The 24,079-nt window shown below is 41.4% G+C and overlaps 1 protein-coding gene and 1 long non-coding RNA gene across 7 annotated transcripts; one reads left to right on the top strand and one right to left on the bottom strand.

The window, feature by feature from the left end:
• The first annotated feature begins 971 nt into the window (after window positions 1-971).
• LOC143122021 (protein KHNYN-like) lies at window positions 972-23,753 on the top strand. Of its 6 annotated transcripts, XM_076282797.1 has the most exons (10): window positions 972-1,338; window positions 2,173-2,297; window positions 18,178-18,261; window positions 18,441-18,570; window positions 18,656-18,780; window positions 18,884-19,014; window positions 19,116-19,188; window positions 19,287-19,382; window positions 19,650-19,707; window positions 19,922-23,753. In XM_076282797.1, exons 5-10 carry the CDS (start codon window positions 18,776-18,778, stop codon window positions 19,994-19,996), a joined length of 438 nt encoding a protein of 145 aa, XP_076138912.1. In that variant the 5' UTR covers window positions 972-1,338; window positions 2,173-2,297; window positions 18,178-18,261; window positions 18,441-18,570; window positions 18,656-18,775; the 3' UTR covers window positions 19,997-23,753. The 6 variants fall into 6 exon arrangements, with proteins under 6 accessions (XP_076138912.1, XP_076138915.1, XP_076138911.1 ...); XM_076282800.1 differs by lacking the exon at window positions 19,287-19,382; XM_076282796.1 differs by lacking the exon at window positions 19,922-23,753 and having other exon boundaries at window positions 18,495-18,570; window positions 19,650-19,898.
• LOC143121246 (uncharacterized) lies at window positions 15,375-16,515 on the bottom strand. Its single transcript, XR_012986454.1, has 3 exons — window positions 16,402-16,515; window positions 15,821-15,977; window positions 15,375-15,723 (listed from the first exon to the last, which is right to left on the bottom strand). It is a non-coding gene; the product is annotated as an uncharacterized LOC143121246 (long non-coding RNA).
• Window positions 23,754-24,079: the final 326 nt, after the last annotated feature.

The following is a 24,079-nucleotide window of genomic DNA, read 5'->3' as shown; positions in this document are numbered from 1 at the left end:
TTCAACCTGGTTGTGTGTGGCTCTAGTGTTGAATGAACATCTGTGTGTGTGCGAGTGCAAGAGTCAGAGAGTGTCCAAGAGAGTCAGAGTGAAGTGAGTCTGATCTTCGGGCCTATAGCCCACACCCACTCCAGGTAAGCTCCATCACATTTAATAACCCTGTTGTAGTATCCCCACAGTCCATGCATAGGCCTCTACATAGACAGCAGGGGTGTGTGTGTGTGTGTGTGTGTATATATATATATATATGAGAGAGAAAGAGTGTGTGTCTGTGTGTGTGAGAGAGTGTTAAAGGAAGAGGGACAGTAAATATGTGAGCAGCTGCAGATTAGAGGAAGAACACACACTCTCATACACACACATACACACACACACACACACATACACACACACACACACACACACACACTCATACACACACACAGACACAGCACACACACTCTCATATACAGTACACACACACACACTCTCCATATGTGAAGTCCATATGTATAAAAGACAAAAATGAAAGCATATGAGGTCCCAAACACTACTGCCCTATTCTCTATTATTCCCCCCGCTCCTCACTCTTAAGTCATATACTTCTTACTTCATGTTATTGAAACAATCATGCTGATGTTTGTTTTCTCTGTCAGACTCACTTGGCCATTTAAGTCCATGTATATGTGTGGGTGGGGATGAAGATGGAGGAATGGGGACCTGTACATCGTATGCAGTATGACATTTCGGAGACAGTCAAAGACTACACTAGGCTACACCTCAATACTTTGGCAATACTTTTTGTCTTTAAATTGTCATGTCAATCAAGTGCATTGAATTTAATTTAATTAAACTGACTACAAAGTCCCTGACAGTGCATACTGTACATGCCACTATATGAGAATGGACACAGGAGAGCCCAACCCCCTTATCAACGTCATTCTGAAAAGCATGTGCGCTAGACTATTTCCTGTGTCATTTAAGGAAGTACATCAGACTCGGCGTTGAGGCATGTGAACATTGCATCAGAAAAACAAAGCAAAACGTTTTAAGAGTGAGTGCTTCTTTCTGCTTTACTCTTGAGTGCTTCGGGAGATCAGAATCAAGTGTTTGTTTGGTTTATAAAACTTGCATGGACTTGAGTGATACTGTAGCACAAGAAGATCAAGAGCAGGAAGAGAAAAGGGCACAGGGTATATCACCAAATGAAGAAGGGATGTCAGTGCCCATTCAAGACGATGGTATGTCTGTTAGCCAGTACCATCATAAACATCAGCCCTTCAAGCTTCATTTGACTCAGACCGAAGGAGATCCAGATTTGAGATGGTTGATTCTTGATGGCGCAAGAATTGCACAAAGGTGAGTAAGAAAAGAATGAAAGGTTGTCACATGCAGTATGAAAATACTTGACTTAATCGGTGTGATCGTGGCTCAGGAGGTAGAGTCGCCGCATAGCAATCAGAGGGTTGGTAGTTTGATCCTCTTGACTTTGTATTTAAGTGCTCTTAAGCACGACACTGAACACCTAACTACTCCTGAAGTGCAAGTTGGCACTTGCTTTCAGCCTTTGCCATCGGAGTGTATATGTGAAAGGGTAAAAGTGCAGCATTAACCTGTAAAGCTCTTCTGAGTGCTCTGATGAGTAAAAGAGCACTACATAAATGGGTAATACTTTACTTGAAGGTATCTACATAAGAGTGATAAGAGTCATAACCCTAACACTAACCCTAATCCTAACTTGTCATGACAAAAACCGAATGACACTAACCCTAACTCTAACCTGTTATGACAAAATACGAATGACACTAACCTTAACTAACCTGTTATGACAAAAACCTAATGACACTTGACAGAAGCGTTATGTTATAAACGTTTATGACTTGTTTATAATATTTATGACAGGTTCATGACAGTGCCATTTCACTCTTATGTAGACACCTTCAAATAAAGTGCCATAAATGCAGTACTTTTACCATTTAATAGACAGACAACAATAATGAATAGTGGTGAGCTAGATAGACAATAATTGAATTCTTGAATTTCCCCTTGGGGATCAATAAAGTATCTATCTATCTATCTATCTATCTATCTATTTATCTATAATTAGGAGTGAGATTACATTAAAGCAGCAAGTTTTGGCGCATGAGTGATTTACTTCAGCTCATCTCTGTCTCTGATTATGTTTCATGGCAGTGGACAAGTCTACTGCTATCATAGGCTCGCCCAGGCTGTCAAGTACTTCTGGGAGAGAGGGCATAGAAAGATCATCATCTGTATTCCGGAGTGGATGAAACTACATGAAAATATTCTAATTTGCGGTAAGTGTAAAATTGCAGTAGATTCAGCAATACATCATGAACAGATTACTTTAAGGTCATGTGTCTGTGATTAGCAACAGTGGTTGCTTACTGATCGGCAATTGCAAACATTAGAAAGAACATACAGATTTATGCTCCTTGTGTGCTGCATTTCCTCAATGTCAGCTGGCATATACCTTATAAAAGGCAATCTCAGTAGATACTGTTCTTTTTGATGTTAAGAAATTAAATGTTTCTAGAAGTACAATAATAAGTTAACATACTCTGAAGTACAATAGATTCCAATCATCCTTGTTTCTTCAGTGCCAGTGATGCCAGTAACGCGTTACTTAGTAACGCGTTAGTCTATTTTGACCACTTTTTTCAGTAATGAGTAATCTAACGCGCTACTATTTACAAACCAGTAATCAGATTAAAGTTACTTATCTAAGTTACTGTGCGTTACTATTTTTGTCATTTTCCTTAATAAAAAGATATATTCTTTGCTTTCTTCTTGTCTTGGGGATTAATGTCATGTACGTAGGCTATGCTCATGTTTTCAGCATGAGCACAATTCACGTGTAAAACCACGCAGCGACACAAACGTAAACAATGGAGGGAGAGAGAGATGCACATTTCATCAGTCATTACTTTGAGTTTGTGTCAGCTAAACATGACAACATTAAGGTAGCCTACATTGTACATTCTGTGCTGGCGACAAAGTGCTGTCTAGCTAGACATCCCAAGTCTCCCGAAGTTTTGGGAGTCTCCCACATATTGATAGCGGCTTCCTGACATTCCTGAAATTACATAAAATCTCCCGGAACCTAGAGCGAACAAGAGCACGCAAGCCAGACCGGTCTTCAAATCGCGTGTGCATTATGAGTTTAACGCGCACACAACGGCGAGGGAGAGAGAGAGGAGTGGTGCGTGTGTGCCTGCAAGCGCATCCAAGACAGAGAGCATCCTGGTCTGTTTTGCTAAATCAACCAATCAGTTTTCAGTGTAAGTGTGCTTATATCTCTTTTCTCCCAAACTTAATTAATCAGTTCAGTCAGTGTATCTAGGAACAGGAGTGTGATGGCAGCGTCAGTGCCCCTCAAAAAGGAAGATTTAAGACCCATTTCACATCAGACTACACAAAAGTACCAGCTGTTCGCAGGTTCGAATCCGGCTGTGTGCAGGGCCGAGCCAACCCAACGCACGAAGACCAGAGGACCAGGCTGCGCAGACTGGGCTTGCGACGAAGACCCATAGACAGTAAAAGAAAGCGAAGACCAGACTCAGCACACAGCCGGATTCGAACCTGCGAACAGCTGCCCCTCGGAGCGGAAGTCGAGCGTGTTGACAACTGAGCTAAAATCCCCCGGGTTGCTCGCGAAAAAAAAACCCCACCAAGATGTGGCAGCTAACCATAGACGGCAGTTCAGGGTTTGTGGCCTTATATTTTGTGAAACGTAGCGAGATATAGGCACTATTAATCCAAAACTTTGGTTTGCTAACCAAATAATACTGCTGAGCTTGTGTAAGCTACAATTTAGTTTGACCAGACCTAACTGTAGTAAACAACGTCTAAACGTCTCTCTTTAGCACCCCCGCTGGGTTGCGTGGCTAGTTTGCACCTCAGAAACGTGTCTGGTGGAACGTTTGGCTGGGTTTGCCAAAATGTTCCCAGGGGAACGTTTCCCTAATGAGACCAGGTTGCTAATACACTACGTAAGGGATAATGGACGACACGGTGGTCTGTTCACAGAAGTTAATGCACGGTCGAGGTTGTAAAACGGCCCCGACGCGAAGCGTAAGTGCATTATCCCGCTTATTCCACTGTTGCCACTTGCGTTGTGTTCATTTCCTGTTACAATTAAAACGTTTTAATCGCTAAAACTTGTCTTGTTTGTAGAACTACTTTCCTCCAAAACATATCAACTAATTTCTTAACTTGCAGGACAAACTGCCGTTACTAGTTCTACATGGATGGTTGCTAGGGCCAAAGGCCAGTCGTTAGTTCTATCTCTTCCGTTGTCAAGCGGGCGTATCCCAAGATTCTGATGAACTTTAGCTTGGAAACATCGCTATTTTACTTAGCCTGCTGTCATCCATCTAGCTAAAAGCCACCTCCGTCATATGCTACAATGTTGCCATGTTCTGAACGTCTGCATTTTACAGCTCAGATGCAACGTGCACAGTTAATTTAAACTTCACAACGAGTTCGGCGAATTAATATACAAGCAGACATCCCAACCTGCAAAAAGCTATTTCAGGGAGGTACCCCCCCAAAAAAAAAAAAATAAATAAATAAATAAGATACTGAAATAGTGAATAGCCTGTGTTTGTTAATTAATTGTCTCTACTCAGCACACCAAATAAGGCCTATTAGAAATTGTGGTAGTTTGGTCTTATGCCTTGGCAAATAGCCATCTGGTAGGCTAGTCCTGAATAATATGCACATGAAATGACAGTTAATCTCACCTCACCATGTTTTGCAAACATTTAACCCGCCATGGTTGGGCAATGCTAAAGTCACTGTTACAAACAGTGCAGCATGAAAGACTATCGTTATTTTGAACTCTTATGAGACAAGGGTCGTGTAGTCTGATGTGAAATGGGTCTTAAATGTTCCTTTTTGGGGGGCACTCTGCCTCTGCCATGACGCTCCTGTTCCTACTGAACTGAACTAAAAACAGGCCAATCAGGATGCTCTCTGTCTTGAACAGACACACACGCACTACCTCTCTCTCTCTCTCCATTCCCGTCGTGTGCGCGCTACACTCAGATGCACACACGATTTGAAGTTTCGGTCTCGTGCGCGCGCTCTTGCTCGCTCGCTCTAGATTCAGGGAGATTTTATCTAATTTGCGGGCATCAGGGAGCCGTTATCAATATGCGGGAGACTCCCGGAACTTCCGGGAGACTTGGGATGTCTGTACAAGTGTGATACGGCCCACAAAATGGATCTTCTTCATAGGTGTGCAAATAACATACGGTTAATGGTCGTTCTAAATTACGTAGGACAATGGAAAATTCAACCAAGCAGTGGAATAAGTAAGAGATAATGTATAGAACACCGGTCATTATTGGGAAAATAAGTCCCGACAGGGCGAACCGGACCCCGACGTGCAGCGGAGGGTCTTGTTCCGCCCTGAAGGGACATATTTTCCCAATAATGACCGGCGTTCTATACATTATCCTGCTTATTACACGGCTACTTGCCAAACCGAAACAATAAACTCCCCACGATATGACTCTTTAGCCTACATAGCCTAGGGCAGCGGTTCCCAACCACCGGGCCGTGGGACATTCCTAACCGGGCCGTAGCCTACGACATGAGTTTTAAAAAAAATGCATGCAAACTAAACTAAATTTAATTCGCAATAATGTCACGTTTTTACATGGCATAGGCCTGTTTGCATTTTGCAAGGTCTATTTTCTTACGTCTGTCTGTCCCGCCTTCAACACTTTACATATTGCCTTCAGCGCTGCGCAGCCTCATATGGAACATTGAACCCCCAACCCCAACCCCCCGGTCCGTGAAAAAAAAAATGGGAATCAAACCGGTCCATGGCACATAAAAGGTTGGGGACCCCTGGCCTAGGGTATAGCCTATTTATTACCGTTTCATTGTGGCTTTTGCTGAGAAACAAATTCACAACAGCACATGCTGAACTTGAATCAAACATTCTTTAGAACAGTGTTTTTCAACCACTGTGCCGGGGCACACTAGTGGGCCGTGAGAGATCATCAGGTGTGCCGCAGAAAATTACCCAAATGTCACTCACTGGTCCAGAAAAGCAACTGTTGCATCAAAGAATTTATAACCACATGCTCTCATTGATTGAATGATTGCACTATTTGTGGTATGCAGGCATTGTACAACGGGGGCCCCATATCCAGTATTCACAGAATCATCACATATCCAGTTCATAACAACAATTAAATTAGATATAGTCACCTACAAATGAAACAGAGGGCGCTTGTTTTATTGAGCAGGTCTTGCACAGAAGCCATAATAAGGCCATATCTGTGTAGCCTATTATTTAAAGTTTTAGGCTATGGTATGTTTATTTTTTCTTCACACAGGATGTTAGTGTGCCGTGGGACATTTTAAGTGTCAAAAGTGTGCCGTGGCACAAAAAAGGTTGAAAAACACTGCTTTAGAACACAGCTGATCAACCGTCCGCTTTCACTTTTGAATGAAGTTCCAGTCCTTGCGTAGTGATATGAAAGACGTGAAATAGAAGCACAAAACCCATTTTCCTTGACAGCGGTCTGTTATACTTACAGTGGGCAGTGCTTCGACTTGGCAAGCTTCACTCACGGTCCGCGCGTGGGATCACGCGACTTTAATTTGTATTTTCCCAGTGAGACGCTGCAACAACCCAAACAACCGGTAGATGGCTCAAGTGAGAAGAGTGTCTCGTAAAAAGAAATGGAGCCTGGAAAACCCTACACAGACTTCACTACAGACTTTAGCAGACTGGTTTAGAAATAATTTAATAGCCAGAAATATGCCTGCCTTGCCCTAATAAAGAAATATTTGGTTAACTGCGAGTGAATCCCGTTTGCAGACGTAGAAGAAACGCAGGACAAATTAAACATTCTGGTTTTCTCCGAGTGCAACGATGATAGACAGACATCATTTGGACAAAATATAGAGCATATTAACCTCCGTTGCTCAGCCAAATGCCTTCCTGTTACGTCCTGTTATCACGGAGTTACAGGCGATAAACGATTTTTTAAGGTCACAAGTTTACTTCATTAGCGGTTTATTTTTTTGATTATTAAAGAGTGTTTTTCATTTAAAGGTTTGACTTCGTGCTTATTCAGTAGAGCATTTAGTGCTCTTCCCAATCCCAGACGTTCACATTGCATGTTTGTTTGTAATGGATGCAACCGCGAGATAGGCTAAGCGTTTGACGGCAATGAGTTGTGAACGGACATGAACCAAGACATATAGCCCAGCAGCAATCTAGGAACTGTTCGTTATTTATTGAAGGGGCCACCGGAGGAATTTTGAGTGCTTCAGTCAAAAATTGCATGACCCTCCCTTGCCTGCTAGAAATTGTTCAATGACCCTCCGACAGAATTGTTAAAGACATGACCCTCCCCTTGCCAATTGTCGCATGTCTTCCGCCCGCGCTGCTTTGCGCCACAGCCACACACTGTGATAACATTCTTAAATCAATCTTTCGTGAGCTTGCATGCTACCAGTCCTTCCTTTTCAAATGTGTTGCGCCTGTTTGCACAATTTCACAAATAATCATATGTGATTAATAATATGACAAATAATCCCTGTGCATGGTGACCGAAACAATGCATGCCAACTTTTTCCGTGTTTATCACGTATTTTAACTTTCCCCCGCTGTCTTGCCGTAGAATAGGCTATCCCAGATTTTAATACTCTCATAACAACCCTGCCATCGGGCCTGTCTCTGTGTTACCCTGTTGCTACCCCTTGCCCTTCCAACGAAACAGATGTCTTCAAATAATCGTTTTCCTTACTTGAATGTCATAAACATACAACTTTATGCAGCAGAATTACGCAAAGGCTACTTGGAACATAACACATTTGACAAAGGACAGATGTATCGTAACACCCCCAATTATCACCACTTTTGTTCAGAAATTCTAAAACAACGATGTTTTTTAACACTTCAAAATAACATTTGCTAAATTAACCTTACATTTTTCAGTAGCCATAGGTGTGTAGATTTGAACAAAATCTGGTTTGGTTCTTAACGGCACATGGACGGTTAGACCGAGAATTCTTGTCGTGAAATTAAAATTCCACTGGAGCTCCAAGCGGTTGTGTACACGCAGCCTTACAACACTGTTTACAGCTCTTTGAGTCACGGTAAAATGTCATTTTTGGTACATAGCTAATTTAGATACACCTATGGTGTGGGTGGTTGCGTCTCTTTAGGAGTCCGCTGTCTTGGTTTGTATAGAAATGGATATAAGTGACACGTACACGCAAGACGGTGGAAATACGGGACCGACGGTAGTGGGAGTTCCGATATGTTGCTAGTGACAAAATATTAACTTTCAGTGTTTTACGATGTCTTTGTCATGGGGAAGTGTTTTTCCCCATGTATTTATTCTAGGCTACTGTCAGTGACTGCCGTGAGAGAAGCGGGTTCTGTGTTTCGTTCATGTCAGTGACTGACGCGAGAGAAGCGGTGTCTGTGTTCTGTTGCATTGCGTTGCGTTAATTTATTTTCATTGGGCATACCGTGCCGTGCCGTCCACAGCTCTTCAGTTCTGAATCTTGGAAGCTTGCAAGCTGAAGCTTGGCCTCACAGATGCGCTCGTGCCTTAGATCAGGGGTCCCCAACCTTTTACGTACCATGGACCGGTTTGATTCCCATTTTTTTTTCACGGACCGTGGTGGGGGGGTTCGGGAGTTCCATGTTCCATATGTGTTGTGCATGCATTACTTGAAAAGAACTAGCTCCAGTTATGTATGAACAGTGAAGGTAACGAACTCTTAAAAACGTGAAAAACGTGAACTTGAAGAAGTGAAAATGGAACAATATGAACAATGAAAATTTAACAACTTGAAGCTACATCTATCAAGTGTGAACATGCTTAACAAAATATGGGAACAAAACATGGGAACTAAACGTGCATTACGAATATAATCAGTGGGAGCCCTGTGCGTGTTTCCCTGCAACAAGACAGTGACACCCTCAGTGTGTTTGAAATGTCCAGTCGATTGCGCAATTTGGTTTTAGTTGCAGTCATTGCAGAAAACCCGGCCTCGCATAGATACGTGGTGGGAAATGGTAGCAACGTTTTCAGCGCTTTTACGGCTATCTCGGGATATTCTGCTTTGGTTTTGATCCAAAAACCCGCCAGAGAGGTTTCCTCATACACACTTTTAAGACCACCGTCATTTGCAATTTCGATCAACTGCTCTTCCTCCTGCGCTGACATGTTAGGACTATTCGGGATATTGACAAATGGGTTGCGGACCCACTCATTGGTTTGCCGTGGATCTTTGGAGGATGGGAAGTAGCCTAACGCTCAAACTCATTTGAAAGCGCAACAAGGTGATCGCGCACCAGCTGCAAGAGAAAGGGCCCTGCCTCAGTCTCTCCCAAAACCCCCACTACTGTTTGGAACATATGAAATACACCCTGTCCCCATTCGTCCCCACAAATCAAGCTTGGCTTTAAATGCAGCGACTTTATCTGCCAGTTTAAAGACAGTCGTCATTCTCCCCTGGAGTGACAGGTTGAGGCCATTAAGCAACCCGAATATGCCACATCAGTCCTCATCACTAAAATGTGCAGCTAACGGTGACTTTTTTTCTGTAAGAAATCTCTGCAGCGGCTCTCGCAACTTAAACACCCTGGCCAGTGTCTGCTAAAGATGCTTGTTTTTTGTTGCTCATTCTAGCAGTTTAGCTAATTTCGTGTGACACTACCGTTCGCCAAGAACTGATCAAGTGAAGTGAGCTGACCTGAGGCTGCGCAGCGCTGAAGGCAATATGTAAAGTGTTGAAGGCGGGACAGACGTAAGAAAATAGACCTTGCAAAATGCAAACATGCGTGCAATCAAACAGCTGCATATAGGCCTATGCCATGTAAAAACGTGACATTATTGCGAATTAAATTGAGTTTAGTTTGCATGCATTTTTTTAAAACTCATGTCGTAGGCTACAGCCCGGTTAGGAATGTACAGGCCGCGGCCCGGTGGTTGGGGACCGCTGCCTTAGATGGCAGGAAAAATCTTCAGCCTATTAACTGACCACCCGATTCACGTTGGCTGGGGGGGAAGGGGGGGCATCAGACATTTGTGACCAGTTAATCCGGCCCTGCCCCCCAACAAATCACACCTTCCCACCTCTGACAGCTTAAAAGAACTCACAGACCTATTCACAAACCTGCAACCGTTTTGAAATCCTATGCAGCTTTCAATAGTGAGGAAGCAATTTTGCATTGTAGGCATAACTAACATGCAATAACGCCACCAACAACAACCAAAACTAGGCTAATCATTGTCAAAATGTAAATTAAATGTAACATTATTGTGCATCAAATTAAAATGTTCTCTTTTACAAACGTAGGCATAGTAACAGAATAATTTAATAAATGTTACAAAGATACTACATCAATCCGTATGTTTCATTAGGCTACTAGGCTATTTGTTTTGCCTTATTATTGATTCATTTAGGCTAGGCCTTTTTATTCAGGGGCCGTATTCACAAAGAATTTTAAGGCTAAAAGTAGCTCCTAACTGGCGAATTTAGGAGCCACTCCTAAAAATAATGGGCGTGTCACTCCTAACTTTAGGACTCCTAATTTTTTTCACAAAAATAATTCACGAAGCATTTTAGACCTAAAAGTATAGCACCTAAAAGTCTGGGACAGCTTAAAAGAATTCGAGAGGACTCCTAACTCACTAAGACCTATTCATAAACAGCTTTTTGTGGCATTACGCTGCGATGTTTTGAAATGCGCTATGCGGCAACAGGAGCTTCCAATCGCGAGGGAACAATTTTGCATTCATAAAAGGAATGCAATAACGCCACCAACAACAACCAAAACTACTCATTGTTAACATGTAAATTAAATGTAACATTTCATTGTGAATCAAATTAAAATGTTCTCTTTGCAAACGTAGCCTAGGCATATGGTGACAGATTAATTTAATAATGTTGCAAAGGTACTGCATCAATCCATAGGCCTATGTTTCATTTGGCTACTAGGCTATTTGTTTTGCCTTACTCTTTATTCATTTAGGCTAGGCCTTTTTATTCAGTTATTAATCATCTTCCGTCCTTCTCACTACTTGTGTAGCGCACGCATTCTCCGACCTGTCACCTGTCACTCATCATCGGAAGCGAGGTGTTTGGAATCATTCCCGCGTTACAATCGTCAGCCAATCAAGGTGGTCACTTCAGTCAAGCTCGTGCATGAGTAATGACGTCATCTATAGCAACGAAGACTCACCAAAGAATGTTACTTCTATACTCTTTGGACTCACTCCTAGTTTAGGAGTTGTCTGAAAGGCTTTGTGAATAACTTTTAAGAGAAAACTCCAAGCTAAAATCTTTTAGTGCGATTTAGGAGTAGCCTACTCCTAGTGGTAAGATAAAAGCCTTTCTGAATAGCCTACGGCCCCAGTTATTTATCATCTTCCGTCCTTGTGTAGCGCACGCATTCTGAGACCTGTCACCTGTCACTCATTATCGTAAGGGAGGTGTTTGGAATCATGCCCGCGTTACAATCATCAGCCAATCAAGGTGGTCACGCTTGCCCATTTACACAAATTAATGGTCGAATATTACTGATGATCATTGTTATTTAAGAACATGCAGTGTGCGTAGGGCACCAAAAACATCTTGCTCGTAAAAAAGCATCATACCGCACATTGTGGCGGGTCTGTTATTTACTGTAGGCTGCGCAAACCACAGGGCAAGCCTGCATTCGAGGCCTCCTGTTGAAGAATTGTATATAAAGCCTGCGCTAACAGTAATCCTCCTGCCCCTGATAGGCCTACCACAGCTGTGGATATGTGTGGAATGTTCAAGTAATAACACAATCCAATGTGTGTCTCAATTGTCCCACGCTGACCACCTCACACATTTCTCTAGATTTTGCAACGAATTTACATGACACATTGCCATAAAATATGCCAGTTTTAGGACACAGAATAATGTTTGTAATGATACCAGTTAGGCCTACGTTTAACAGTAACAAGTGTAATGAGCTATTCATTGTCGAAGGTGCATGGTCAAGTGAAATTCTTACTTTGGAAAACAAACATTTGCCGATATCATCGCCGATCATCAGAATATTGCTCTGGACTGCAGGTAACTTGTTAAGCCAGTGGTTCTCAAACTTTTATTTAATTCCCCACTTTGATCAAGGGGCATGAGTGATCATAGTGGAGATAACGTGTTATCCCGAGGCCTTTGCCAGTCAGCATCTCCGACGGTAGCCTAGTCTACCCTATTAAAAATATAAGTTTTCGATGTCCCAAACGGAGAGACATAGGCTACTTTATTGTTTTTAACGATCTCTATGCTACTCACAAAAATGTAGGCATGGGGACATGATGAAGTAGGCTATCCAGCTGTCGTGTGTTAAATTATTGTGATTACGTGCCAGTGGTTTTCAAACATGCGTGACTCGGACATCTAATTAAATGCAACAGGCTCATATCGTCCTCGCATTCGCAAAATGAGGACCAGTGTTTTGTCAAATTGCAAATAGCTATTCGTTTTAACGAATTTTTATGATAGTATGCTTTTTGTATAGGCTACTATCTTAATCTTGGAATATTGGGAGGGAAGTGGCGCGTCTGCAGTCAGCCAAATATGAATGTAATTCTGCGGCATAAAGCAGATGTATTTGTTTATTGTACAGAAAAATAAAAATGACATGTCAAGCAGTCAATTGACTACATTGCAGTCAAGAAGTAGGGCAAATTAAGACACTGTTTTGATTTGCGTAGTTGCATTGCCCCCAACACTGACAATAACATAGCAGATTTCGATTTTCGCTACCACCGTGTAGTCAAGCCTTAAGCCATACCCAAGTAGCCTTAATCGAGGTAATGTTTAATTATGCATGATTTATTTTGTTATTGAATTCGTAGGCTGGGATTCCTCTCGGTAACAATTATGTTTGGTAGCCTCCTGCTTTTTCAGAGGGGGCGGCAGTCTGGCTACTGACAGAGCGATGTACAGTGGCAGAGCGACGCACAGTGGCTGAAAGTGGTACTAAAGCTTCACGCAGCTTCACGCCTCGTAATGCGCGAATGAAGTGGCCATTTGAAAGCGATGCCCACTGTAGCAATGGTCTGTTATTGAGAATTAGCAGACCACTGAACGCTGGGAAGGCCCATTCAAGTGAATGGAGCATTCTTCAGCATTATGAAGAGCCGTGTAATAAAAAGACAAAACTAATGGGCCACCTGCTGTTATGCCTACAGGAATTTCAATAACATCCTATTCTAAATCCGTAGGCATTAATATGAAGTGGGTCCCTCCCTTTACATCTGTAAGGGGGGGCTGAATATTAATTTAGAATGAGATGTCATTAAAGTTCCTGGTGTAATGGCAGACGTTCTGATACTTTTGTCTACATAGTGGCCCATTCACACCAAGAACGATAACGATAACTATAACGAAACATTCACACCAGCCAACGATATCGTCCTATGACGCCTATAGAATATAGGCTCGCGATGTGCACGATCCCTTGAGACTGCAGCTAATAAAAATGGATCTCGATGTTTTGTTGGCACTGTATGTTGCTCAAAGAAAAAGAAAAAGAAAAAGGAGCATATGGGTTCGCGAAATCCTTCAAAGCCGGGCAGATTTAGGGGAAGCCAACACCCTTTTACGAGAGTTATCATCTTATGAGGATAAATTCTACGAATATTTCTGTATGAGTGAAGAACAATTTGATGGCATCCTGGCGATGATCAAAGAGAGAAAACCCACTACTACAGAGACCCAATCAGTGCCAAAGACCGCTTGGCAATATGTCTCAGGTAGGTCCTATTTGTTGTTTTTGTGGTCTCTACTGTGATGAAACCATGTAGCCATATCGAGTTGTCACTACACCATCACAAGTCGACTAACTTTAGCCAATGAAATAAGTTAACACTTACTTATTCGCCGTGTCCATTTACATTTCGCCGATTGTTTACATTGCAAGTGCTGTGCTATCGCTAAACTTTTCCCTTCGGCAGAGGTAGTAAACAAGAGTAAGGTTTAATTAATTTGGCATGATTTCAATTGTAGTTAGCGCCCTCTTTTGGATTGAAGTATAGCAAGCAACATTAAGGCATCACTCAGGCTTACAGTTGCACTTGTTGTGTCTGAGAATGCTGTAGCCTACTGTAGAATGAATACGAGTACTACAAATAATATTGAATTGATGGTTAATTAACTAAAATAAATCTGAGTGCATAACAGTAACTTATACTAATAGATTGTCATTACTTTTTTTTTGCTGTTGTTCAGGTATTTGGCCACAGGGGACTCATACAAGACAATTTACATGAATTACAGAGTTGGAAAATCTACTGTTGCGTCAATACTACCAGAGGTGTGTGGTGCCATATGGGATAAATTACAACCTCTGTACATGCCATGCCCGACAGAGAGTCATTGGCTGGAAATTATTGCTCTGTTTGAGAAAAATGGTCCGTTCCCCAATTGCATAGGTGCCTTGGATGGCAAGCATGTGGTCATCCAGGCACCACCAAATTCAGGCTCTGTCTTTTTTAACTACAAAGGTAGTTTTTCTATTGTTTTGATGGCCCTGGTGGATTCCAAATACTGTTTTACCATCATTGATGTCTGTGGTCACGGTTCCAGCAGTGATGGAGGCATTTTTGCACAAAGTGCCTTAGGCAAAGCCATGAGAAATGGCACACTGGCTATCTCTCCACCAAGACCACTTCCTGGTACCTCACAGCCAGTTCCCTGTGTTGTTATAGCTGATGAAGCCTTTCCCCTGTCAAAGAACATAATGCGCCCCTTCCCAGGTAGGGAGCTGGATGAAGCCAGGCGACTGTACAACTACAGGTTGTCAAGTGCTAGGAGAGTGGTAGAAAATACATTCGGCATCCTTTCAACTAAATGGGAAATTTACCAACGGCGGATCAGGTTGCAACCTCGGAATGTTGATAAAGTCATTAAGGCCACTTGTGTCCTTCACAATTACATAATCAAGACATCAAACCCAGCAACCCAGCATCGTCCAACCAATACTGCAACAGTTCCACATGCAGCAGTGGTGAACCTACCCCAGTGTGGAAACCATCCATCAAGGGAAGCGTTTGAAATCAGGGAGGCCTACAAAGACTATTTTGTGTCCACTTCTGGAACAGTCAGCTGGCAACGTACATCTTGCTTTGGAGTAGCTCAGTAGAGTGACGTCACAACATATGTTTTATGTATGTATTTATGTTTGTTTTGTAGTTCATACTGTTTGTTGATTAGAAATGTAATGAAACTTGGACTGTTGGAACTCATCATAATAAATACTTGTAGTTACATTAAGTAAGCTTTATTGGCATAATTAACAAAGAACATGTTACCAAAGCATTCTCATTAGAGACAGTTGTATTCCATGCTACTGTCCCAGACAGTTGCCTGAGAAGAGGTGAACATAGTTTCCATTTCAGCTCTGTGTACCATCTCATGTATTCTGAATTTAAGTTTACACCTGATGTGCTCTGGCATCTTTCGCATGCTGGTTGCCATTGACTTAAAAAACAAATCAAGGTCATCCTCCTCCTTTTTCCTACCCTCCAGTAATCCACTATAGCTTTATCAACAGCAGATTGTCCACTGCTGGATCTTTTTCTGGAGTATGGGGCAGGAGTGGACATTTCTGGCACTGCCCTTTCTTTCCCCTGTAGCATCTGTTCTGACACTCCCTCATCTGCCTCCTCACCTTCCTCTGGCAGGTTACCTGATGTTCTATAAACATAATTGAGTTTTAGTCATTAGTGTAGCTAGGTTTAGCTTGGGCTAAAAGTTTAATCTGTAGACTACAAAATGTTGATCATAAACTCACTCTCTGTACTGGAGGTGTGGGATCATAAACTCCAGTATCCCAGCATACTTATATGGTTTTATGTTTTTTGCTGGGTCACCACTCTTGCTGATGTTTTTCTTCCTGCTGAGCTGATAGGCGTCTCTCACATTCATCCATTTTTTTCTGGCATTGTCACCTAAGGTTACAAAATAATATTCAGAAAACATGTAATGTCAAGGATAGCAAACTTCTAAAGCACTGTTTTTTGGGGGATTCTGAAAAAACATAAGTTGAACTACTTGAGGTAAGATAAGAATCAGATCCTTTTAATGATAGGTATGTAGCATCAAACTTACTACATGACCATGGCTAGCTTGACAGATCCAGTCAATGAAGTCACATCGTGAGGTACTGTTAGTAGGCTTGCTTATATTAAGACTGTTTTTATGTTGTACTGTAGCCTCGTTCATACTGACATACTGAGAAGTAGGCCTGTTGTCTAACCATTTAACCTACTGCCATTTAGCATTAATGTTAAAGTTAGCTAACATTATTCATGACCGTCTCTTCATTCATCTCCGATAGACTAGATCAATTATAATCCATTTCGGAGCACTTACCAGAGATTCCGAGGCGGCTCCCAATGGTGTTCCAGATGTCCCTCTTCTTTAATGCGTCTTTATAAAGACTACTTGTTTTGTCGAATAATGGTGCGTTTTTCTTAACCTCCTCAATTCGCCTATTTCACGCCGCCATTTTGAATATCGATAAGCCGTAAACTCACTTCCGGTTAACGATGTCTTATGGAGAAACTAATGTTATCAGAGCTATCTACAAGTTTACAAGGAAGAGCGAGAAACGTGTGCCGTTCACCCACCATAACACAAACACGAAGTTCGTCTTTCATATCATGCCGTAGGCTGGTGTATTTAGGAAAAAGGTGGAAGCTAAATTTGTGTTTAAATATCAACTTGAAACCGAGCAGACTGGCACACATCAGTGCTAATCAGTCACCCATGGTTTTAAGAAGCTTAACACTTGCACATTTTAATGTTATTTCTTACGTTTTTGGTACAATTTAAGTACTCATTATCTAGTGCACAGAGCCAGTAAAATCCTCCAAATAAACATAATGTATATGCAAATGTACACCTGGCTATTTATCTCCTTGCCAGTTCATCTACTCAGATCAAATCTTACCAGGGGATGGTCGTGCGTCGTAGTCGTGGTCCGTAGCTAAGCTAGCTAGCTTAGCTAGCTATCAACATCTTCGTTTCCACAAGGTTGTTGGACTTCATGAACATCAAACCCCAATCTCTTAGTTGTCCTCTCAAAAACAGACTTCCTGGCTTGGGTTGTGTCAGAGACCCATGAAAAAACAAAAGGTACCGCGTCTTGTTTAACTCTGGTTTGTTAAAACCACTAGGTGTTTTGTACAGGTCACTGCTATGGAAATGCATACTAGAAACGACTGTGCTATTAGAGACGTTAAACAGTGGGCCTTCATCTCTCCTGATGGCTTGAATCCATTTTCTTCTTCGACGGTCCACATTGCGGGGAAAATTATGAAAGCTCAAATATGGTTGTTTTTATCTGCTGTTGGTACACAGAGGTACATAATACCGCCTTGTACAAATCATCTGTGCAATTGCCATTCACCGTGAACGGTTTTCCGCATGACCGGAAGTAGCGATACGTCTTAACGTAGCAAAACGGAAGAGACGCCATTTTTAGATGAGATAGGCTTATTAATTTCTCCACAAGATCTGCTGCATCTGCCTTGTTGAAATGCTAACTTTAACTCTCGTGAGCAGAGTAAACACAGCATGACATTTGTATCTATGACGTCCTTTAAATTCTATAGGATTCTGATTGGCTGTCAGTGTTTTTATCGTTGTGAAAATCGCTCTGAAAGTGATCCCCAACGATATCGTTCTTGATGTCGTTATCGTTATAGTTTATGTGTGAACGCCGTCATTTATATTAACGAGAACGATATTTATTTATAGTTATCGTTATCGTTCTTGGTGTGAATGGGCCTTAAGGCAGGATATGTGAAATCCAAATGGAACCAATGATTAGATTATTTCAACAGTAACATTGTACAGAAATTCTTCATTGTAGGATATGTTTTGACAGCCATCTTTCAGCAACAAAACAGCATCATGCCCTGTCATATTCATGAACTGTCATGTCAAATACTCTGGTATACTGTATAAGTCTGAGAGTCACTGTTACCAGTAATAATAAATTAACATTATCAAATCATTGGACATTAAATTACATGCCTATGAACAAGAGGAAACATTGGCAGAGTTCAAGAATTTCCACTATATCTGGGGGAATGTGTGTGTGCATTCCTAGGTTTCATAACTTAAAAATCATCTGTGTTACAGCTTCATGGAAAAACTAGCTAAGAATTCTGGTGCGCTGATTGTTACTTTGCCAGGCCCAGACAGCTGGAGTGAACCATACCACAGGTAAATGTAGGGATGCTAGCAGGTTAACAAGTGGTTACCAAAAACCAGTAACCAGTTTTTCCAACTCTTTTGGTTTGGATTTAATGGATATGCCTGAGTTTCTAGTGGTTTTCAATAATATATCTGTCAAAGCTCAATAATACAATATATAGTATATCTATATTTTCTTTCCTCCACAGAATTCTTCAGTTTACATTTATGAAAGATTCCTTTATGTTTCCTGATGACCCTAGGGGCAAAGAGGGACCAGATCTTTCCACTCTGCTTCTCTCAAAAAACAATATAAAGGAAATATCTGTTAAGATATTGGTATGCCCATTAAATTCTGTAAGTCATTTCAAATTGACCATCAATTGTTACAAGTCACACAGCCAATGTTTCTTCTTAACAACAGATTAAGGACCTGCTGGGAAAATGGGAGGACTAGGACTTTAAGGAACTTAACCTCTCCTTTTCTGAAGAACCAGGAAATGATGACCTACCACTGGTGATTATTGATGGTGGCAATGTGGCTATGAGGTAAGATACGGAAGACTATCAGTATATAATAAAAATGCTATGCAATAAATAAATGTTTGTTTTTTTCGATACAATATCTCAATATCATGCCCTTCTTTTTCAGCCACGGCCTGAACATATTCTACTCATTCTTTGGTATCTACCGGGCTGTTCTGCACTACTGGAATAAAGGTTATCGTAACATCATTGTTTGTGTGCCAAACTGGAGAAAGAACTCTGAATACACCGGCTATGGTGAGTCTTGTCATTATGATTGGCATAGATCTGTATACATAACGTTATAGATGTGTATACATACTGTTTATTGCTTGCTTATGTATTTGTTTGTTTCACAGGCTATGAGTATCTACATAAGCTGTCCGAGAGAGGCCTTGTGGCGCTGACTCCTAGCATATGTTATGATGATAGGTGAGCAAGTATCTGGGGAGGGGTATCAGTAGTATCAGATACAAATATAAAATCCCCATATTTCTTCATTAAAAAAACACGTTCTTTATCTCTCTTAGGTTTATGCTTAAAGAAGCCAAGGATAAAACTGGTTGGATTGTGACAAATGATCAATTTAAAGATTTTGGCAAAGAATGGAAAGATACTAAAAACAGGTAAACAAAAAAATCCAGAAACCCTTTAATTACCAACCATCATAAAATCAAATGAATCCAGGAGGTTGTATACAGTACATATTCGGGATGTATGCTTTTCATGGCAGATTATTTCCATTCTTAAGATGGTGGCATGTTAACATTACCAAAAACTTGATCCGTCAAAGAAGGTGAAATGATAGTAGACAAAAATGGTGGACAATGTACAGTATACTATGGAGATACAGTAAGGTCAGACCTTTTGACCTCTTCTGTTTCCTGTTACAGATGCATTCCCTTTGAGTTTAATGGAAATCACTTCATTCCGATTACAATTTCATCTGAGGTAGGAATTGGCTTGTACTCTCATCACACAACTAAACATCTCACTTGTAATAACAATCAATGCTTGCAGCAAGGAGAACCAGTGAGGGCCTTAACTGGGTAAATAGTAATTAGGGGACTGTAAAAGGAAGGGTTACCCAATATTGCAAAAAGTAGCTTCAGAAATGATTTGCAATTGCAAATGGTTTAAACATGTTTTTACTCAATGTGCACAGATCCATCAAGACCCACAGATTCCGGCATTCAGCAAGGTGTATAACTATGGAAAGGCGATTGTCCAAGATCCTTAGAAACGTACTCTGATAAAGGCCAAGCCTATGCAGGAACTAGAACCAGCACCCTCAGAAGACTCAAGGGCTGAACAACATCAGATATCATCACAAGATAGTGGGGGGCTGAAAAAACCCATCTCAACATGCTCACAGGGTCTGTCCACAATGTTGGAACCAGCATGCCAACAAGCTCACCTCAACAGGCTCAGATCCGGCCAAAGAGGAACCGACAACGACGGATATAGTGGATTAACATGCTCACCTCAACACGCTCAGATCTGGCCAAAGAGGAACCGACAACGACAGAAACAACAAAACAACAAGCTCACCTCAACAGGCTCAGGGGATCTGTCAACAGCGGAACCAACAACGTTGGAAACAGTGGACCAACAAACTCATCTCAACACGAGCACATGTGGGGTATACTACGAATCTCGATTAGTGGGTTAGCGAGGTATGTTGCGCTCAAAGTCAGGGTATGCTGTGACACGAAAGTGGATCTGTTTTAGTGTCGCTATATCACCATGGTATCTTATGCTGTCAACCAAACCTGGTCGGGAGGAGGTTATGTGCTAAGTTATAGCGCAAATCGTGTAATCTACCGCAGACTGACCAATCAATTGTCTTAAAAACAAAGTTCTCTCACGTGTAGGACTCTGTCATATATCTTACAGGTGGAACTCCGCCTCTACTAACATTTTGGATCTCGAATGCGTTTTAATAGTGCTGTGCGTGCAAATATCCCACTATGGACGTGCATACCATACAACAACTGATGACAATTGATTTATTTGATGTTATAGGTTAGACACAAAAAATGACCGCAGTGTAGATTAAGCTATCGCTCATGAATACGGAAGTAATTGTTTTTAAATAGGCAGTCGTGTGCGTCTCAACGTTTCACGATTGGCCAACGTCATCCCAACACCGAGAACGCGCACAGATCTGAACTGAAAGCCTAGTTTGACAAAAATATCACATAACTGCAATCGTAGTATCACTTAACGTATACCCCTGAGTCAAGGCTTTGTCAAGCCTCGATATGTCTACATAGCCTAGATATGTCTAACGTGCTTCGTAGTATACCCCAATGGTCTGGCAACAGCGCAATCAACAGTGGGACCAACAATGTTGAAAACAGCATCCCAACAAGTTCACCTCAACAAGCACAGAGGGTTCGTCAACAGCAGAACCAACGTCGAAAAGGGGGGACCAACAAGCTCACCTTAATATGCTCCAGGGCTCCATCAGCAGAACCAACAGTAGAGTCAACGACGAAAACAGTGGACCAACAAATTCACCTCAATATGCCCAAGAGGTCCATCAACAGCGGAACCAACAACGTTGGAAACAGTGGATTAACAACAACAAGGTCACCTCAACATTCTCAAGGGGTCCGGCAACAAAGAAACCAGCAATGGTGGAACTGAAAGTTGGAAACAACGAACCAACAAGGTCACTTCAACTGGCACAGGGGGTCTGGCAACAGCAGAAACAACATCGGAAACAGCTGACCAACAAGCTTATCTCAACGCGCTCATGGGATCTGTCAACAACGAAACCAACATCAGAAATGATGGACTGAAAAGCTTATTGGTCTTGCTCTTATTTCTATTTTTCTATTTATTTTTTTATATAAACTAGTCCAGAGTCCATACAAAATGGCCCTTACAGTTAGTGTCTTAAGTAACTATCAGCCAGTATCAATATCTGCTATTTTTGAGCTAAGCAAAGTCTTAGAAAAAGTTGTGTCTCTTCAACTATCATCTTTTTTACCTGACAACAAATTCTATGCCATTTTTCAATCAGGTTTCAGGGTATTTCACAGTACAGAGTCTGCTGAAGGTGACCAATGACCTGTTATTGAATGCTGAATGCTGGAAATTGTTCTGTTTTGGTTTTGCTGGACTTAAGTGAAGCTTTTGATACAGTAAACCATGCTATAATCATTTAGCGTCTGGAGCACTGTGTAGGAACTAGGGGCTTGCCCCTTCACTTGTTTACTTCATACATAAAGCATAGAACAACATCAGACATCACAAGATTGTGGTGGACTGAAAAAACCTACCTAGCAGAGTCTGTCCACAATGTCGGAACCAGCAGGCCAACCAGCTCAGCTCAACAGGCCCAGGGGGTCTAGCAACAGCAGAACCAACAACGTTAGAAATAGCGGACCAACAAACTCACCTCAACACATGGTCTGGGAACAGTGCAACCAACATGTTGAAAATAGCATCCCAACAACTTCACCTCAATATGCTCAGGAGGTTCGTCAACAGCAGATCCAGTAAAGTCAGAACTAGCGGATCAACAAGCTCACCTCAACACATTCATGGGACCCGTCATCAGCGAAATCAACAAAGGCAGAAGCGGCAGACCAACAAGCTCACTTCAACACGTTGTTGATGTTTATGTTTATGGTTCTAAGCAAACATTTTTGTCTGTTTGAAGGACAGACTTTATTTGTCACTTTTGTCACATTTGTCACTTTATTTGTTTCCAGTTCACAGAGCCTGGGCTGTGTATGAAGACAGTGTTTTTACGGTGTATTCAGAGAATGGCCAGCTAGTGAATCATGAGGAGATATTCCCCGATTGGAGAAAAAAAGTGTTACAGCTTAGAAATGCCATAGAATTTCTGAAAGTACCTACCTACAGCTACCTAAAAGTAGCATATAATTGCTGACAGTTTCTTTAAAGGTGCATGTACATTATATTTGAACCAAGGTAGCTCATCCCTACCTTCAGTATTCCCAGACAAACTCCATGCAAGGTTTCGTAATTTGTTAGGGGGACAGGCTACTCCCACTTTGTTTCTTTCCAGTTTTTGGGGCCTGGGATGCCTACAGAGTTTTTTTTGTTTTTTTTACAGTGTACTCACAGAATGGGCAACTAGCGGTTGTGTGGAGATGATTGCTGAATGTGACAAAAACTGTTATGGGCTTAAAATCGCGTGCAATTGCTGACTGCACAACTATTGTAACCATGGTAAATTGTTGCCTCTTTTTGCACACAACATATTTTACATGTTTGCAACTTTATACTTTCAAAGAATGTATTTTAAATTGACTGGAGAGGTAAACCACTGTACAAGCATATTTAACTTGATGCATTAATCCAGTTAATATAGGACTGCACTACGCTTAAATAGGAAAACCTGATGGACTTCAGCGCTCCAACAACTACTTAATCTTGCTCATTATCAGCTACTATCCTTTAATGCTACTGAAACTGACTTCACCTTCCTCCTGATGACTAATGATTATACAGACAATGCTAATGAGCGTTGTTTTGTGTGGTGTATTTGCAATTATTTCCTGTTTTGTATTCTATTTTTAACTGAACAAATTCAAAGTCAATACAAAATTGTCCCTACAGGCTCCTACAAAGCATGCCCACAAGCACAGTGCATTAGGCATTAGTCACCATATTGGTGAGGTCAAGATGAGCATTATTTTCTTACAACAAGATGTTTAGTATTTCTCATCCAAACAATGTCACAGTAAACACTACACTTGTTTGGACCCTCAGCAATACATCTGACAGATATCATACACTTAGGCTCCAATGTCTCTTTTTTTACAGCCCCTGCCAAAAACTATCTGGTAGCTACATTTCACACAGAGCCTTAATGCAATAACTGTTACTATGACACAAAACATTACTGTATGTTACCTCAATTTTACATTACAATGGGCCTCCCATTTTAATGCACTGGAATGCACAGCATTAAATTGTCCAATTACTGTAATATAAAATGTAAATAAAAAAAAAAACCTGGAAAAATATCTTCATTTCAAGGTTTTCTGATAAAGTAACTTCTTCCTGTATGTTGACATGCTAACCAGCAGATGGCAGTATTTGGCAACACATGTGAGAAGCCTTCACACTGTTCACCGTAAGGCATATTAATAAACAGCGACGATTACAGAGACACATGTAACAACCACATATGTAACAACCACGACTTTTGATTCATAGATAAATTGATCCATTCATGTGTATTTATGTGTGTGTGGAAAGGGGGGCGGTACGGGAGTGTATGAGTATATATGAGTTTAATGTATGTGCTTATGTATGGCATGTGTCTATATGTGTAAGT

The sequence above is a fragment of the Alosa pseudoharengus genome, unplaced genomic scaffold (assembly GCF_046254945.1).
Source record: "Alosa pseudoharengus isolate Yale_2024_CS ecotype anadromous, Long Island Sound unplaced genomic scaffold, YU_APseudo_1.1 YU_APseudo_1.1_scf_13, whole genome shotgun sequence".
Lineage (NCBI taxonomy): Eukaryota > Metazoa > Chordata > Actinopteri > Clupeiformes > Clupeidae > Alosa > Alosa pseudoharengus.
This window is presented reverse-complemented; position numbering and strand designations above follow the sequence as displayed.

Coding starts and splice junctions, on each gene's coding strand:
- LOC143122021 (XM_076282796.1), top strand. Junction 19,015..19,115: donor CTCTGAATACACCGGCTATG/GTGAGTCTTGTC, acceptor TTTGTTTCACAG/GCTATGAGTATCTACATAAG. Junction 19,383..19,649: donor TGGAAAGATACTAAAAACAG/GTAAACAAAAAA, acceptor TTCCTGTTACAG/ATGCATTCCCTTTGAGTTTA.